We start from the raw sequence: 19,185 nt of genomic DNA, 5'->3' as shown, positions 1-19,185 counted from the left end.
ACATTCTTTTTCATTAGGGATGGTGGATTACATTAGGCTTTGGATAAAGCTGATAGTAGTGTATGCAACTGCAAGTACCCATGTAGCCATTCCATGTCTTCTTTTATGCATCACTTCCTAGACGTTTGCTGCATTTCTGTGTTGTGTTTTCTTTCCTCTTAGACTGTGAAAACAATAAGGCAACCTAGCTCTAATTGTCATAACCTGCACAGTACCTATCAGCATGGGTCCAGATAAAGACATCTGAGTTACGCATTGTAACCAGTTATGAGTGGTGTAGCAGCGCTCAGCCTTGCTTGTACTGCATGGGTTCATAATCCTCTCCCCGCTTCTTCCTTCTGTCATTCTGCCTTTATTTACAGAGTGCGATTTACAGTGTAATTTCAGTAGCTCAGCTGGAGCCTGACAAATGTTGAAATATAAACAAGAAACTATAATCTTAGAGAAGTGCAGAGCATCATGTTTATAATCCTTAGATTATCAGCAACGAGTAAAACAGACAGCAAAAATGAGGTCTATCCTGTATCTAGCAGAATGCTGCTGCAAAGTTGCCACATCTCTATTCTCTTGTAGCAGCAGTGACGCCAACGGCTAATGAAACATTTGCCTGCTAAAATCTTAAAACCATCTTGTCGCCCCCACACCCTTTCCGCATGAATCCTTCTTTGTCTTAGGTTTTGGAAAGCAAAGCAAAGGTTGTGTTAAGTGCTTGAGATTTATTTCCTGAGCAGGGGATTATATGTAGCTGTCAGTCTCACTCCTGCCTGTATGCATTACCAGCAGAATATAGCACCCCTGGGCTGCCTCCTTTTGTACTCTATACAAAACCTTGCAGGGCTACTAATGCAATTCCTGTGAACAGTTGACACTGCAAGTCCTGAACACCCACAGAGCTGAGGCAGAAGCTGGAGGGGAAGAAAGAAACAAAGCGTCCCTTCAGTTTTGCCTGCCTCGTTTCACCATTTCCACAGAAGACTGTCCCTCCTCCACCCCATGCTGTCCACAACAGTTTTACATATGATTTTGATTTGAGACAAGTTTGCACTATTCAGCTTGGATTTCTGTTCTTCTCCATGTGGTAGGTTTAGTACTGCAGGATCACAGCCAGGGAACGTTTTGGGGGGGATTTATCTGTTTTCATCTAAGGTGGCCAATACAAAGAAGTGGAATTTTTACACAAGTGTTGCATGTTGGCACTGTACTTCAGATGCATGTTAGCTTTCCTCTCCATTCAGGACTAGAAGACTTTCTTACACTGAACACTGAAAACAGTGTTTGCTTCTCTGTCAAGCTGGCAAAAAGCTCACCTCACGGACTTGAGAGGAGGTGTCTGACTTTTGGCCTTTCACAGTGCTGAAATGTCTCACACCTTTTTTGTATCAAAGGTGACAAGGAATGCCATCTGGCTTAAGCACTGGGATGAGGGTGAAGCCAATCGGAGAGTTATGGCCAGAGCCTTTGTCTGCTATTGGAAATAAAATCCAAGCTGGTCTTAGCACAGATGCTGTCTAATAGTCTTAACTTCAGAATTGCTCTTGTGGTTTGATGAAAGTCACTTGATGCTCATTAAAGTATTTTTAGGGGGGGGCGGTATCTTCCTTTTTTCAAATGTGCCACAGTTAAGCACATTGTAAGTAGATGACAGAAATATTAGGCTTTTTGGCACTGATTTTTGAACAGTTTGGATTTTGCTTCTGATTATGGTGCTACAAAATTGTAGCAATTGTGCAACTGTAGCTTCAAAATTGTCTTTGATTCCACTGGAAGGCAGCACAAGGCAGAGAGGAGTATATGTGGAAAGCTGCCGGTTCATCGGCAGTCCTTTGTGAATAGATGGGAATTAGGTTTTACTGGTGCAAACATCGAGCATCTCTGGTCAGAATTCAGTGCCTGCTAGTGGGATTCTTACAAGGCTATTTTCTTCCCTCTTTTCCTTTAAAAGACACAGTCTAAAAAATAAAAATAACTTCTCCATAATTTAATCTGCTACCTTAAGAAACAGTAGCTAAATTGATTATTATTCTAATGCTACCACTTTTGCTGCCCATGATGACCTTCCTCTAATCTTCAGTCATTTTGCTTACAGAGACTGAGAAACAGGAACTCTTTAGCACTCCTACAAGTTCCCATGCAACCTTTGCAGCATGATGTTCTTGTATACTCTGAAAAAATGTTCAAAATAGAATGTAAAAGCTCCCTTGAGCTTGGAGTCATAATTAACATTGACATTTATGTTTACATTTTACAAATGTTTGTGCAAATATGTTTCATAAGGAATATAAGCACATTTAAAATGTAAGTACTATCACTGTGTAATAGCTAAAAAAAGAGTTATAAGCCATACTCTGAAACCAATTTTACTCACTGTGGGACACTGGTCAAACAGTTTACATTTAAGGCATCCCCTCTGAAGATCCTGTCAACCATTTAAGAAAAGCAATCGTATCCTATTAAACTCCAAAACTAGCTCAAGAATCATAAATTAAAATGGAACACATTACTGCTTCTTCTAATTCTGTACTTCTTATAATAAAAAGTACTTTCACCTTGCACATGAAATAAATCAAGTATTATTTACCATAATAATACTTCTAAGAAGAAATGATATTTTTTTTCTGGAATGATACAGCTCTTAGCAAGGAAATCTAACCAGTTGTACAATATATAGTTGTAATTCCAAGCCTAACAAAATTAATAGAAATACTTTTATTGATGTCAGTGGATTTTGGTTTAAGTTCCACTAAGTTCCAAGCTGATTTTCTGTTTGATGCCATTTTCACTCTAATGTTTTGCTAAAAGAGATTTAGATTTTCTTACTTTTATATAACCTTTCACACACCTATGTATCATGACCTGTTCAAGTTATAGACCTATATTCCACCTTTCACACACCTATGTATCATGACCTTCTGTTCAAGTTATAGACCTATATTCCGTGATGGAAATAGAGACCTCAGTGCTGCAAATATGATGACATGACTGTGTAGGTCACTGATGTGTATGGGATTATTCATGCCATTAAAAAGAAATATACATATCAGCCTGCATAATTGGAACCCAGCACTGTATGAGTTAAATGAAGGATATATGCTCTGTTTTTTTTAGAGTACATGATCTTCACTGTATAAACTGTAAAGTGTTAGCTGATTATTAGATATATACTTTTGACAATTAATTTTAAAATATTAAAATCTCTATTCCACTTCCACCCTTGCATTGTCTGAAAGAGAACCATAAACCTCCAAATAAATCTTTAGAAACTTTTGAAACACAACCAGTGATCTTTTTCAGAAGGAGCAAAAATATTAAGCATTGCCCAACTTCAAGCAAATATTTCTTCTTGCAAGTGGAACATCAAAAGAGCTTGTGCGTATAACACATCAAGCTGTAGAGCTGGCAAGCATCCACTGCCATGTCCAGATATGAAACGACATAAAAGCGCTATCATTTTTCAACATTTTACAGTTGCCATTACAGGCATTTTGCTGTAAATCATCTGCAGCAAATAACAAGCATTATACTGGCTGGAGTAAGAGAATAAAATGCTTATCTGATCATTTGGTAGATCATCTGACACTTGTTGAGAACAGCAGGCTATCACCTGGGGTAAAGCACTTCAGTCCAGATGAAGGCACCACTATCAACAGTTCTGCACAACATGTGTTTCTGGTATGGAACACATGCTGCAAGAAAATAAAAGAAGCCTGAGTGTATCTGTCAGCTTGGAGCCTTTGAACCTTTCTGGATGAATACTGCATTAAGCATCAGATCTCTCTGGTGAAATCATGGCTCTCCTGATGTTAGAGTTTGGAATCACTGAGAATATAGGACAAAGATTTCACCTCGTGTCTTCCCAGAGCAAGTATCAATCAACCATTCAATCTGTGCTTGTTCAATGCAAAACTTTATATCCTGCATCCTCTAAAATACATTCAAAGTAAGCTGTAAAGTGTATTATTATATTGCATCTCAGCAGCCTGACATGATGTATTTGCACCACGATTTAACTTGGAAAAGTTTGTTCTAAGCTTACCTTTTATAAGAAGGAATGTAAATGATAAATCTTCATAAAGATGAGAACAATAAGCCTTCAAATTTCAGATTACTCTTACTCTACAATCAAATTTTGCACTCATATTTTACTTATTTCTACCACTAATGACAAAATAGAGTGAATTTTAACCGTGGTATTAGACACCATAAGAAGCAAATTCCTTTAAATTGCTCCCTAAACTCAATGCTTTGGCACCATCAAACAATTAAATCAAACTTATGCCTCCAAGATTAAGTTTCCATATAATAATCCAGGGCCATACAAATCTTGCTCTGCAAATAAGGCAAGTACTTTAGTATCTGTCTATCACATCACATCTGTAGGGATTACCAGGTAATTTACTATCTTGCACTTGATCTGCAAGATGTGGAAACCCTACAGAGGCACGCAGACACTTCTGAAAATCAGAGTGTCTAAAAAGCTTAATACAGATAAGAAAGAAGTAGCCATAGATAATGCATAAGCTTGTGTGAGAGAACTGCTGACTGGAAGAAGAGTGAGACTTAAACCTGGCAGCCACAAGATTTTGGATTTTGCACAAAAACTTCCTCCAGATTTTTTTTACCCCAAACAAGATAATTAGACACTTGCTTTCTTGTTGTTTTCTTCTGGGTGAAAAATCCATTCTGATTGCAGTAAAGCAGTCTGCACATTAATGCAGCAAGAAATTATTTAAAAATTGAATTAGTATCATATATCAGCAACTTCCACAAAACGCAATAAAGGTATTTCCTTTAGGTATTATTTCAGGAATTTACACTAGAAACACAGGAAACGCTGATCTCAATATTTTCATCTCTAAAAACTTTCACAGCTGTGATCAGAATGACCAAATACATGTGCTTCACACAAAGATATAATTTTCAGTTACTTACTGCTATGCTTCCCTCGGGGAGCTTTGCTGGTTGTACTTTATATGGCATGCTCTTAACTTCGAAGGACACATTGGAAGAAAGAGTATAGAGATCATTCTTTCTCTGAAATTATATAAAAAAAAATTACTAAACCCCATGTTTATACTTAAAAGCATTATGAGAAATAAGCAGAGAAAAAGTAGAGAGCACTGATTTCCTAAGGCAAAGATGGTTTCTTTTGGTAAAGGGTACAGCAATCCTGAGACCTGTACATGTCCATGAGACAAATACATAATACAGCATAAAGCTGAAATACGAAGACCGCCTGTTCAAACGGGGAAGAAGGGTTAGTTAGATATGTAGAAAGACACATACAGTTGTTTCTCATATTTCTCTCTGAAATAGGAGACTGGTGAGTTTGAAGCAAGGGGAAGGTTTATGGGGTGTCTATGTTTTATAACCTTGCCTCTGCTCACCAAGCCCAACAACAAGCACGGGTATCTTGAGAAGATGTCCAGGCCTACGTTGAGACCAGGCTGGTAGAGCTCCCTGATGGCATCAAAGGAACGGCTGTGCCTTCCCATCAAAGAACAACGATTGGAACAAACGTCTTTGCACTTCGCTTAGAGTGTGATTGATTTCCTATTACAGTAGAGCTCAAAAATCCCAGAGCAACTCACCTTGTTTTTTTACTATGTTGTGCAACTGCAACAGGAATGTGTAGCAGTCATTGTTTGACTGGCTGCCTAGTGAAGTATTCATATAGCTCTCATTAAGCACTTCAACAAAACCAAAGACGTATCTCTCTGTCAGTTCTCTGTGTTTCTTTTATACTTGCTTGTATTTATAAAAAATTATTATATTAGATTAGATTAGACATTACCTTCCCTGGTCCAGAATGACTAAAAACTGTTACATCATATAGCTCATGCTGTGACTTTTAATTAGTACTTTCACCTCATTTGGAAGCCAGGTAGGCACTGAACACACCACATCTGAACAATTATGTGTCTCATTGTGCTGTTCTGACCTTGACAATAATCTCCCACTCTGCGCAAACTGCCTTGAAATGCTATTTAAGTGCTGGTATGTCCACTAGAAAAATATCTGCCTAAATCTGTTACAAACTGGCATAAGCACTGACATGTCCTTTAAAAAAATCTTAATGGTTGCAACATTTACTACAAATATTTTCCACACACATATTTTGAATCCTGTTGAGCTGTTGGCATCATCGATATCTAACTGGAGTCAGTTTTGAAAGCTAAATACATCAGGTATCAAGTAAATCTTTCAGTTCACTTTGAATGTGACATGTTTCAATTTCACCGAATGTTATTTTGTTACAGACAGAAGATCCTGCACTGGAACTACGTCCTCTTTTTCCTTGGTTTTATCCCAAGGAAGGATGGCTGAGTGGCTACCATGCTCTTCTGGAAGTCAACAAACCTGTTTCTAATTCAATCTCTGCAACTGATTTTTTGGGTGACGCTACATCCAACTTATCTTGTATATCCCATCCCATGTAAAGTTGGGGTACTGATACGGATCTCCATAGAAAGTGCTTTGATATGCTCTGAAAAGCATTAGATATAGTTAAGTGCTACTATGTCCACTGGAAATCAGAAGGCTAGGAGTTATGACTATCATATCCCTTTACATTAGACTCCTTGAGGTAAAAAATTTTAAACTTTTGTATGAGAATATTTTTGAAGCCCTTAATCATTTTTGCTACCTGTCTCAAACCTTTCTGAAATATGATGACCAGAATTCAACACAGTATTTGATTTATGGAAAGACAGAGCCTTGTGAGCAAAGCAATCTTTCATTTTGGCACCAGCTTCTTACAGTCCAGCGTGTTTGGAATATCGTTGTCACTTCCTAAATCCCCTTCTGCAAAACTCCTTCTCCTTCCTTCTACTTCTCGCACATTTAGGAGTTCTGCTCCATTGACAAGACTCGGGTGTTTTTCTCCCAAATTTCCTATTGCATCAAAGGCATAAACCCTCTCTATGAATTGCTTCTCTGCTTTCCGCTGTTTTGTGGAGCAAAGACTGAGGTAAGAAGACCCCATGATAATTTGGGCTACTCTTTTATTCCTTCACTGATGGAGAAAGGTTTGTTTGTGAAAATGACCTTAAATAAGCATAACCTAAACCTGGGAGGCAACCTGGATGCAGTTGGATGACCATGGCCCAACTCAAAGTTTTCACAGAACTTCTGAGGTTGGAAGGCACCTCTGGAGATTGTCTACTCCAACCACATGCTCAGAGCATGGTCAACTAGAGCAGTATACTCAGGGCTGTGTCCAGTTGGGTTTTGAATATCTCCAAGAATGGAGACTCCGGAAATTCTAGGAGCAACCTATTTCAGTGTTTGACTACTCTCACAGTAAAAAGGTTTTTCTTAAGTTTAAATGGAATTTCCTGTATTCCAATTTGTGCTTCTTCCCTCTTGTCCTGTTACTGGACGTCATTGAGAAAAGCCTGGCTCTGTCTTCTTTAGTCCCTCCTATCAGATGTATATACACACTCATAAGATCCTGCCTGAGCCTTCTCTTCTCCAGACTGAACAGTCCCATCTCTCTCAGCCTCTCCTTGAATATCAGATGCTCCAAGCCCTTAATCATCATTCTAGCCCTTGGCTGGACTTGTTCCAGTATGTCCGTGTCTCACTTGTCCCAGGGAGCCCAAGGACTGGACACAGCACTCCAGATCTGTCTCACCACTGCTGAGTAGAGAGGAAAATTCACCTCCCTTGACCTGCTGGCAACACTCTTCCTAATGCAGCCCAAAGGTTGTCAACATTTTTTTGTTGCAAGGGCACGCACCATGGGCTCATGTTCAACTTGGTGGCCCCCAGCATTCCAAGATCCTTTGCTAGAACAACGCTTTCCAGCTGGTTGGCCCCCAGCCTGTACTGGTGCATAGGGTTACTCCTTCTGTAGTACAGGACTTTTCATTTCCCTTTGTCACACTTAATAAAATTCCTGCCAACCCACTTCTCCAGCCTGTCCAGATCGCTCTGAAGGGCAGTACAACCATCTGGTGTATCAACCACTCCTTCCACTTTTCTATCATCTGAAAACTTGCTGAAACTGTATTCTGTTCCATTATCCAAGTCATTAATGTTGGCCCCAGTATTGACCGCTGGGGCCATCGCCATTAGTGATGGACCTCCAGCTGGACTTCATGATGCTGATCACAACAGTTAAAGCCTGGCAGTTCAGTCACTTTTGAATCCACCTCTCTGTCAACCTATCTTCATTCTTTTTGACAGTGTCAAAAACCTTGCTAAAATCGAGATAAAAAACAATGACTGCTCTCCCTTTGTCCACAAAGATGAACCTAATTTATCTCATTGTAGAAGGCTACCATGTTGGTCAAGCATGACTTCACCTTTGTAGATCCACACTGAGAACTTCCAATCACCCTCTTGTCCTTCAGATGTTTGCAAATGGCTTCCACATTTGTTTTTTTCCATCACCTTCTCAGGGATCGAAATGAGGCCGACTAGCTTGTAGTTCTCTGGATCCTCCTTCTTGAAGATAGGTGTGACATTTGCTTTTTTCCAGTCCTCAGGAACTTTCCCCAGTCACCATGACCTTTCAAAGATAATTGAGAGTAGTCTTGCACTGACATTGGCCAGCTCCCTCAGCACTTGTAGGTGTATCCCATCAGATCCCCTGGACTCTTCTATGTCCAATTTGTTTAAATGTTCTCCTAACCTGATATTCCTCCACCGAAGGTAAATATTGGTTGCTGCAGGTTTTCTCTCTGGTCACAGGGGCCTCAGATCACTATATGTAGATTTTACTAGTAAAGACCAAAGTGAAGGAGGCATTGAGTAACTCAGCCTTTTCCATGTCCCACTCAGCAGAAGACCCATATTTTCCCTAGCCTTCCTTTTGCTACTGATATAGTTATAGAGCCTTCTTGATGCCCTTAAAGTCCCTTGCTAGGCTCAGCTACTGGAGGGCTTTTACTTTCCTAACTCTGTTCCTGCATGCTCAGACACTATCTCTATATTCCCCACCCAGTCCCTGCACTGGGTCAACTGACTCTGCTTCCACCTCTTTTATGTTTACTTTCTATGTTTGAGTTTTACCAGGAGCTCCTTGTTCATCCATGCAGGTCTCCTGCCACCTTTTCCTTGACTTCCTGCATATCAGGATGGACAGTTCTTGAGCTTAAAGGAGGTGGTCCTAGAGAATCACTAGTTCTCTTGGACTCCTCTTTTCTCAAGGATCATCCTCTATGGAGTTCTTCCAAGCAGATCCCTGAAGAGGCTGAAGACTGCTCTCCTGAGGTCCAGGGTTGTGGTTCTGGTATTCGCCTTGTCCATTCTGTCTTGATTTTAAAAAACTAGTTTTCTCTTCAAACATGTGCATGTTTACTGGTGACATGAAGCCAGCACATTTATTGCCTTCTGGAACTCATTTGGCTATGCCATAATTTTGTTCTTTTAAAATATTGAGAGCAGATGAATGTTTATTATCAGAACATTTAACCTCTCCTTGGGGCTTATATTAGCAATGAGCAATATGAAGAAAACTGCCTCCAATGATTACATAGGGATAGTCAAATCGGCTCCTTAACATGGATGGCATCTAACAAAAGGGAACTACCTTTTCTATCAACAGCGTTTGAAATGAAAAATTAGACCGATTTAATATTGGACTTGGCAAATAAGTATTTTTTATACACTTTCATGGTGCTGAACATCTATGAGATGGTCTTCAGAAAAATAATTTTTCCTTATAACACTAATAATTTTCCATTTTCAGACTCAAGCCATTCTTCATTTTTTATTCTTCAGCACTAGACTTCTCACACAAAGTCCCAGCATGTTTCTGTAGTTGTGCAATGATTTGCATTCAGAAAAAAGCCTGAAAAAAAGCCTCATGTTTTCAATTCTCAGCAATTCATATTTCGCAGGATTCTGGATATGATTTATATGATTTATAAAAGTAATCTGCAATGGAGAGAGGAGGATATGTTATATTATTAAAGAAGGAGGCATCAGACATGCAGCCTGATTGGCTAAGGTACAGTAAAGGCATTAACTCTCTTGAAACATCATATAAAGGAAACACAGCGCTCATGGAAAAAGAAATCCTTTCACCTACTATACATGGCTTATTTCATTTTCAGCTTATATCAGCAATAATAACATCAGAGGAGGGTACTTCCTCTGGATTAATCCTTGGCTGGGGTTAATAACCTTGGGTTGTGCCCACAGCTATCAACTCTCCCCAACCCTTCATTAGGCTCCCAGAAATGCTGCACATCTCCATTGCTGTACAGGAATGGAGAATATAAAAGACTAGAGAGTATTTTCCTGCGTTCACAGAATTATGTGTTTGTGGCAAAGTGCTTTAAAACAATAACAGTGGTCAGCATGGGTTGCAAACAAGATTTTTACTTGTACCAACACCTTGGAGATACAGGCAGCTGTCTCTCCTACAGCCTCATTTATAATTCTCAAGTCATTTGTGAGAAACAGCATTTCTTTACCATATCATTTTTTAAATAGCATATGTTTAAATATTCCGTGTTTACTGGAAGCAGCAGGACCTGTGGTTCGCAATTCAAGCTGAGGACTTCCTTATGGTTCAGAGGAAGGGGAAGAAGGCATTTCGTATTTGTGAATGTCAGTGCCTAATGACCAACAGTAGGGAGCCCAGCCCCAGCTACATTGGCCTTTGGAGGCTTCCTTTGTGCTAGAACAAGCAGAGCGTGCTCTTGTGTGCGTGGCTGAGACAGTAGTTTGCCAATATCCTGGTAAGTAGGCAAAACACAGCCGTCCCCTGTGTTGCTTGGGTGGTAGATCCTTGCTGGTGTATTTATTAAGGCTTCTTCCTCTCTGCACACTTTTGTTTTACAAATAGATTTTTGAAATGAAGCTTTTGTTTTCTTTAACAGTTGTAAGACATGGAAGCATCCAGAAATGAAGGAAAGCATTCCCATAAATATTCAGTGCAGTGTTTCCCTAAGTACAATTGAGACAAACAGAAATAATGTGGGAAGTGCTGGAAAATCTTGAACAATTTGAAGGAGAGTTCTCCAGGCTCCAGTGGAATCCTGGTGGTTTCTGCAGGAAGCTCAAGCAAAGACCTGAAGTCTCCCCAAAGCGTCTTTAAGGCATATGGAGGCATCCTAGTCAGAGAGCAGACTAAAATGCAGGGACAAATCTGGCCCACAGGGAGCTAGACTGCGGGTGGGAAGAACAAAACTTTCAGCCGCTTAAAGAAGCCTGACAGGTCATTGTTCTGCAGGTTTGAAGAGTTTAATTACTGGAGAGAGTCCCCAGAATGACTTTGTTCCATTGCCTCTATGGAGCACTCTTCAGCCCCTTTGAAATAATTTTTTTTCTGGCTAGATGTAGCCCAGTGAAGTCACCCTGCCTGAAGGGCACGTACTTTCTCTATTGCAAGCTGCATGATGCGGTGGAATTTCCCTCCCAGAACTTACGTCTGTTGCATACAGAGTTCAGTGCTGTTCAGTGCTGTTACAACAATATTGGCCCTGCTTGATTAAAACTTGTTTCCCTTCGTGTCTGTTGGAGTCTGGCACATTTTAGAGACAAGAGGGTAAGCAATATGGTGTTACCTTTTAAATATATGCTTTGGGAATTCATTAGCATGCTTTCTTTGACCCATACCTCCAAAAACCTGAACTACTGCCAATAAATAGAGTAGCTTACATAAACGCTGAGAGTAGAGGTCATACAACTATTTGTTCTTGTATTAATTTGTTAAAAAATGTATGTATGACTCTGTACATGGTCAAAAAGTACTTGTGCTATTTGTAACAAGAGGATACGTCCACCCAAATGTATCTGTGACCAAAGACAGTACAACTCCTCTGAAAATCAACACATCCTCACCTCTATCATTAACTTCTTACACTTCACATATTATATCTTTTATGTTCATTTAAACAGACTATTTTAAATTATAATAGAGGCAGATATTTTGTTGTGATTTCAGCACACTTAAATATACAGATTTTAAGGGTTGTTGATTTCAGATGTTTATTTCTTCATATACCTGACATTACCTATACGTTAGCACATCTAGCAAGAATCTCATGTTCCGCTCTTGTTAACATTTTGACATTATTTTAAATAACAATGAATGAAAACAAAACTAGCCCACACCCAAAAAAAACTTCCAGCTAGTTCAGTCCAGTGCCAAGGACTCTTTCTTTCTAGCCTTCATTCCACACAAACAATCAAATCCAGTATAATACAGTATTTTTGGCCACCCACAGTTTTATTTTTTACTTATTTTGCTTTTTCAAATAACAACAGTTGTTTGACAGAAAAGCAAATTTCTTTGATTACTTCCTCCTTTTGTTATTACATGTGGCTTGAAGGGCAGTGCATCAAATTTATGGCTTTTAATTCTCATTCTGAATTAAAATAATCTACTTAAACTTCTGTATATGGCTTATATATGGCAATTAATGAGAGAACAAGGTATCTCTCACTAATTTTTCTGATGCTTCCCCACTTCCATCCACTGATAGGGAATTTAGGCTGGCTGCAGAATAATGCTTTGAAAAGGCTAAGGAAGCTTTCCTTGAATGAGATGCTTTCCACTGGATGCAGAAAGAGGTTCTGTGCTGGGGGATGCTGAGGACAGAAACTATTGTTCCTTGGGGTCATATCCCACGTACAGATGGAATAATTGCTCCCATAGTAAAGAGGAGAGGGAGAAAAATGATTGAATAAAGAAGCCTGTACAAGAGCTAGATCTCTCACTTGTATTGGACCACCCCTACCAGTTCAGCTCTGTTCTGATGTCCAAGCCTCTGCAAACACGTGTGCTGCACAGAGGACAGTCTGTGTGGCCCCACTGCACTGGTTATCTGCATTCTGCCTCCAGTGGCCTTTGTGCAGCTAAATTCAATCCTTGTCCCCAAAGCACTACCTGGCCTAGAGAATTTCTACCACACTAAAAAGTGTCTCTGAGTTCACCAGTAGTAAAATATGGAGATTCCCAACAAAATTTCTCATCAAGGAAGTACAATTAGAACATGTGTTCTAACAGTGATGATAGCTCCAGGTGCCAGGCAATGAAGGCAAAGGAGGATGAGAAGACTGGAAGGACTGCTAGCTGATGGCCCAAAACCCCAAGGTATTATATCAGGCTCCTTCTTATTTTCTATACCCTTCCAGACTTCTCAATTTCTTTTTATGTCCCTGTAGAGGTGCAGCTTCAGCAGAAGGGAACGCCATCATTCTATAAAGCAGGGATGTCGGGTTTCTCAAGCTGAGAAGGGAATTGAATTCACTTCTTCATGAATTTTCTAATCACTAGACTGCCAGCTCGAGCTTCTGCCACTGAATATTGAATAAACAAAGACCTGTTTATGTCTTTCCACTAATGCTATAGTTACCTCCTGAGTGACTTTTGGATTCTGCCTTCCAACAGGGTGGAAATATTCCCAATTAATCCTGACTTGGGTGCCTATCCTCCTGATAAGGGACAGCCCTCATGTACCGCCCTGATGGTTAGTGCAAGTCAATTTGTCTGAGATACCTCATTGTTTCTGTATGCTGTATAGGGAGCCTATGTATTTAGTTTCAGGTTTTGGATACCAGCCTGGGGCCAGGCACTTAGGATGTGGGTGTTGCAGCACTCATCACCTTTATTATATCGAGCATGTATTTCCATTTTTAGGCATCTAAAAAGAAACAGGAGCAGTGCATGCTCAGAAACACTGAAAGAACAAGTATTTAACAGAGAAGCCAAAACATGGCTTTGTGTACTAAAGGAGCACCTGATTGCAGTGTGGCTGCCAGGATTCTGTTGCTTTTCAGCTTTCCTAGATTAAAACTAGATTTTTCTCCCTTCTAGCTATTAAAGTTCATGCAGTCAGGAGTGCCAAATTCAAATACCTGGATCTGTCTAAAAGTCAAGAGAGAAACAATACAATTATATTCAATAACATTAAAAGAAAATAAAATAAACTTCAAACCTCTTGGGAACTTTGCACACCCTCTGTGGTTTTTTTTTTACATTACTGCCTTCCCAGGCTGTAACAGAAGGAGATTTTTATCATTGCGAGGAACTTTCAATACAGGCTGAAATAATAGGCAAGAATTAGCCGAGTTCCACTTCCCACAATGCTGTAAGTGTCCAAAGAGCTTGAAGCCTGGAAGGATGTTGCAAATCAGACAGATGGTACAGATTCATCATTTAGAAATACATTTTCAAAACAGATGTTTTACTAGCCAACTCCTGCATCTTATATTAAAAAGTACCCATTAGAGTTCAAAGAACACTGGTCAAGATCCCCTTGGATCTCCCTCTGATGACTCAGAAATACCATGATTAGACAAATGGGGACATAATAGAGGCCTAACAGAACACAACGTAACATAACCATATAAGGTTGTTTCTCTTTTGCACGAATAAGGCTATTATTTGCTCGATCAGCAAGTCTGAATCCAAAAGTCAGCTTTACTAGAGGGTTCATATTTACAGCCAAGCTTTGAAGTTAATCCAAAAAAGACTGTGATTCTTCTTGGCCTTTGCACAATGTCTGTCTCTATCTTTGTTGGCTGGTTGGGAAATTTGGGCTGCTTTATTTACTCAAACATGTCTAATCATTGCATGTCATTTAACTGTTATTTGTTATGGGAGTTTGGATTTTAAGGTGACAGATTACAACTGTCAAGAGGCAAAGGGGTCAGCTGTTGTCAGTTAAACTAAGTGGAAGAGGAAGGAGTCACTCAATACATGACTGATCTTTTGTGGCAACAAAATATACAGGCTGATCGTTATAACTTCCAGGAGAAACATGAACTATTTCGTCCTAGCATTAATCAATCACTTTCAAATTCTTCTCAGGTTTGCATTAGCATATCTGTAAGAAGAAAATACATAATGACAGTGTGTTCTCAGCTTTAATGAGCACAAACAATTTTTTCTGCAGATTTTTATCTTCATTTGTGTTATAACACATTGAGGAATGTTGTACGTCACCATTATCTTGCTTTCATTGGCATATGAAAATTCTGTACATTAATTGCATGTGCAAAAGAGTTTGGGATGTTGCTGTAGAAACAGCAACTTTTCCACTAAGTTTCTTTACAAAACCATGACTGTGGGATTCAGTCTGGCCCTTGAACAGTCCTTCCTGGTTCAGAATCACCACATCCTGATTATTTTTACTGTATTTTAAACCTCACTTTGAATCTGCAGATTTCAGCCTTGCTAACAGCAGTTGGGTTTTAGGTATATTTTAGTTTACTTCTGGAATAACCTTAGGAACTAGAAGTTTACAGGCTTACTAAGAGCACATTATACCCTTTTTAGGAAACTAATTATGCTCTACAGTCTTTTAAGGAGACGGCCGTATAACTGTTAATTTTAAAAGGGGCTGTGAAAAAGGGAACTGTTTTGAGGTGAGTGGGAGGAAGGCGACCAGATCCCATCACACTATTTGTTCTCTCTTCTAAATATCTAAGTTTGCACATGAAGCAGAGGTCATATTATTCTGGCAGCTTCTTAGACATAAATGGGAAGATGCAACAGTTCTCTGGGGACTACCTTTTTTACTTAGAAAAAAACCCTATTGCTTGAAGTGGAGTTTTCTGAGCCTTTACAAGCCTTGCAAGTTACTATTCAAAGGAAACAGAAATGTTTCCCAAGGATACAGATAAAAGGTAAAATCACAGCCTATAACAAGCCTTATTTGATAGCAAGGGTAAGTAAGGACAGTGGAGGAAGCAAAATATGTACTTGTAGGAGTGTTTGCCATGAGGTCTCTGCGCCCAAGGAGTCTACAGGATGGCTCATCCTTGCCCCTGCCCACAGGCTGGTGTAAGATTCACCTTTTCCTTGAGCTCACTGAGTGAAGGGAGACGCAGACACAGCAAGCAGGATTTATTAAGGAGCAAGGAGGAGCTAAAGGGACTGCAGCACTGGCATTGCTGGTGTGTTTGCACACACCTGTGTCCCAAGGCACAGCTTTGATCCTTCTCCACCATCCAGATCAGAAGGTGGGCAGAGAAGGAGTTTCAAATCAGTTGGATAAAGCATAATCCAAAGTTACCTCTCTCTTTTGTCGCTGGCTACAGAGTTAGGCAACTAGCTTTGGCATCTAGCTTTCAGATGACTAAAATTAGGTAAGATGAGTCCCACTGCTCCTGCATTAAACATGCCACCGAATTTCATGCAGTTTATCCTTGTTCTGAACCTAAGTCAGGCTAACTAAGCTTATATTCTAAAAAAAGAATCTGTCTTTATTAAGAGTCACTAAGAAAAGATTTCATATCTTCTGCAGCTAGTTTGTTCCAACTGCTACACATCCTCTGTCACAACCAAAAACTCAGAGAAACAACCTCTGTTTCTCATTAAATTTGTTTAGCTTTAATCTCTTACAGTTATTTCTTGTTACATGCTAAACTGGACTTAGAAAAACTTTTACAGTTTTTCAAAAAAACAGCTAATTCCCACTGAAATGGCTGTAAATAACCCAGAAAACTGGCATCTAAGGATCTGTGCGAGGGGTTTCATTTATGTAATTGTTTTTTCACAAGACCTTGGTTTTGGCCCTTACAGAGTTAATTATATTTCACCAGCAGAATGATGAACAGAAAGACTTTATTGGATCTGGAATATGTCAGGTCCAGTTCCCAGTAAGGTAGCTAGCTAAGGGAGCTAAGGTTTATCTTTTGCTTGGTGAAGATTCGCTGTGATATTGCTTGCACACTGCAGTGGTCAAAATTACCACAGATTGTTCCAGCCAAGAAAAACATCTCTGCCTGCCTCTGTGTGTTAGGAACAGTGAACTACTGCAGTTAAGTTCTTAACTGAACTTAACAGGGACTAGCCAGTGTGCGAACATCAAGCAGTCTCTTACTGGAATTACAAAAAATTGGAATAAAATTCCCATCATATTTTCCAATATATACGTTTTTTTTCTGTGAGTGCAGAGATGCTTACATACTGGCACTTTGTGTGAAAAATTTTGTAAGATCTTTGCAAAAGCTTACACTAGAAGATGTCCATCCCATTTACCCAGATTTGGAAGGACAGAGAGACATCCAAGCTGGCAAGCTTTCGGTCTTAAATTTGAACTAGAGCCCCTGCCCTGTTTTTCCACTAGCAGATGACTCACTGAGCAAACCTAAATGAAGTACATCCAGTCTAGCCTTTCAAATACACATGCTAAATACGTCTCCTCTTAAAAGCATTGTATTTGTGTTAAGTGAACTGAAGAAAGGATATGGAAGTTTCTTCGGATTGATTGTTAACAGAAAGAAAACGTACTGACAAATCCGGAATTAATTCACCTAGCATCTGAAAGGATGTCCTTTGTTACTGAGCTAGACAGAAATCACTTTCTCTCAAGCAAGGCCAGATAGTTCTATGCTCTCTTCAGTCATAATGGTGCTAATAGCCGTTGTAAAAGAAACACAGAATGTGACCTTGAGTCCTGACAGATAGGTAGAAAAACCTTTCAAGTCATCCTTAGTCATACTCCTGTATGCTAAGAGAGACCCCCAAAGTATGCTAAGAGTGACCCCCAAAGTATGACCCCATTGTAGATTTGGAGCCATGATGGTTAGCTATTGAGCTTGCATTCAACTTTCTGTAAATACTGTCCCATCTGCTCTCTTGTTTCTCCAGGGAAGCAAGTTAAGCAAGGAAGAATTTCTTTTAACTACTTTCACATCTGAGGAAAGGGAGAAATTAACTTAAAAGGTGTGAGGAGCTTAATTTCAAGCTCCTGTTGTAAGCTGAAGATCCTCAATTCTCTTCTCACTAGGGTAAGAGGTACTGTGGGGATAAATCATTCTTCTCCTACAGCTACAGGGAACACAGGAAGGTTCTTGTGTTCCAGGTAGGAAAACTGGGGAATTCTAAATTCTTTGAAGATGTAAGGTGATAATCTACCAGTTTGATCAAGATAGGATCTACAGTTCTTTCCTGGTAACAGCAAACTGAATTATAAATTTCTCAACGTACTGCCCAGTGTTAAAGATACGACAGCCACATAGTACTACAGACATGTGGCCAGGTAACAGCTTACAGTGCAATCCCTCTGCCTTATGCAGTGTAAATACATTTCTGAGAGCAAATGAAGTTGGAAATGCAAGAATTTGCAGAGAGATGTTCATTTTCCCCATGGTCTGCACTGTCCCTTCTTTTTAGTGGTTAAAACACAGATTGTCACTACATGAGTGTTGTATGTTATACAAGCTCGATACATATTACCCGTCCCTATATTTAAGGACAATGAATAACATTTTTTAAGCTGGACACAGTGTACACCATATACTGTTTGGCTCCAAGAAATACTTTCATTGGGAAAGACATGGTGAATGCAGAGCACATCATGGAGGCCTACAAGATTATTGATTTGGGTCAGTCCAGGGAAGCAGAAGCAAAACCAGGAAAGGAGTTTAAAAATAATCTTGGAATTTTCAGGTAAGATTCAGGACATGAATTTGAGAGGGAGTAAAGTGAGAAAAAGAAAGTAAGCAGCATGTATGTGACCTGAACAGGAACAATTGAGATGTTATCTTCAAAGAAAGTGATAACAAAAAGAATTTGCATTTGGCCCATTTAATTTCCTCATTTGTATTCTTAAATATCTGGTCAAATAAAAGATGCAGGGGTCTTTGTGTATAGAAAGAGATTTTTGTGTGCATTACCTCCAGGAATGTTTGGGCCCATAGCCGGGACCTGATTTTTAGCGCTGCACTCTTTCCTCTTTCCAGTTGTCCCACAGTGCAGGAAATTAGGATACACTTCACATTTGTACAGTTCTGTGTACAAAATAAAGGGAAGTCATACCTATGCTTTAAAAATGTATATAATAATTTTGAAATGCTATAAATTAGCAAAACAAATAATCTTTCCCTTAAAAACCTAAGTAGTCTGAAATCAGTAATTTCATCTAATATACAAGAGATACCCCATCAGTCATTGTGAGAACTATAAACCAAGGCGGAGATTCTTTTTGCACCACCAATGAATACAACCACTTACCTGTAGTAATCAAAATGAAAGTAATAATTTTCAACAATATTTATTCTGAGGAACTCTTAAAATGTCCAGGTATGTATCAAACATTTGAAGCATGTGCTTTGTCTTCACCTACCAGTCATTTTGTGATTTCAACACTTTTTTTTTCCTGTTCTCTATGCCTGAAGTCTTTATTTATGTTCCTAAATCTTTCCCCTATTCTAACTCTCCTGGTTTTCTTACTGATGTTTACATTATAGCAGCCAGAACATTTGCTGAGATTCGTA

The 19,185-nt window shown here is 39.4% G+C and overlaps 1 protein-coding gene across 1 annotated transcript in view; it reads right to left on the bottom strand.

Annotated features, from left to right (window-relative positions):
* The window catches only part of ITGA8 (integrin, alpha 8), a 117,550-nt gene that overhangs the window by 5,709 nt on the left and 92,656 nt on the right, over positions 1 to 19,185 (bottom strand). The window contains exons 28-29 of the mRNA XM_009888963.1: positions 18,586 to 18,699; positions 4,930 to 5,031 (exon numbers count right to left, since the gene is read on the bottom strand). Of these exons, the coding sequence (XP_009887265.1) occupies positions 4,930 to 5,031; positions 18,586 to 18,699 (216 nt within the window). The remainder of the gene's footprint in view (positions 1 to 4,929; positions 5,032 to 18,585; positions 18,700 to 19,185) is intronic.

This window comes from Charadrius vociferus, unplaced genomic scaffold (genome assembly GCF_000708025.1).
Source record: "Charadrius vociferus isolate BGI_N301 unplaced genomic scaffold, ASM70802v2 scaffold297, whole genome shotgun sequence".
Lineage (NCBI taxonomy): Eukaryota > Metazoa > Chordata > Aves > Charadriiformes > Charadriidae > Charadrius > Charadrius vociferus.
The sequence above is the reverse complement of the archived record's forward strand: the minus strand, read 5'-3'. Positions and strand labels throughout refer to the sequence as shown.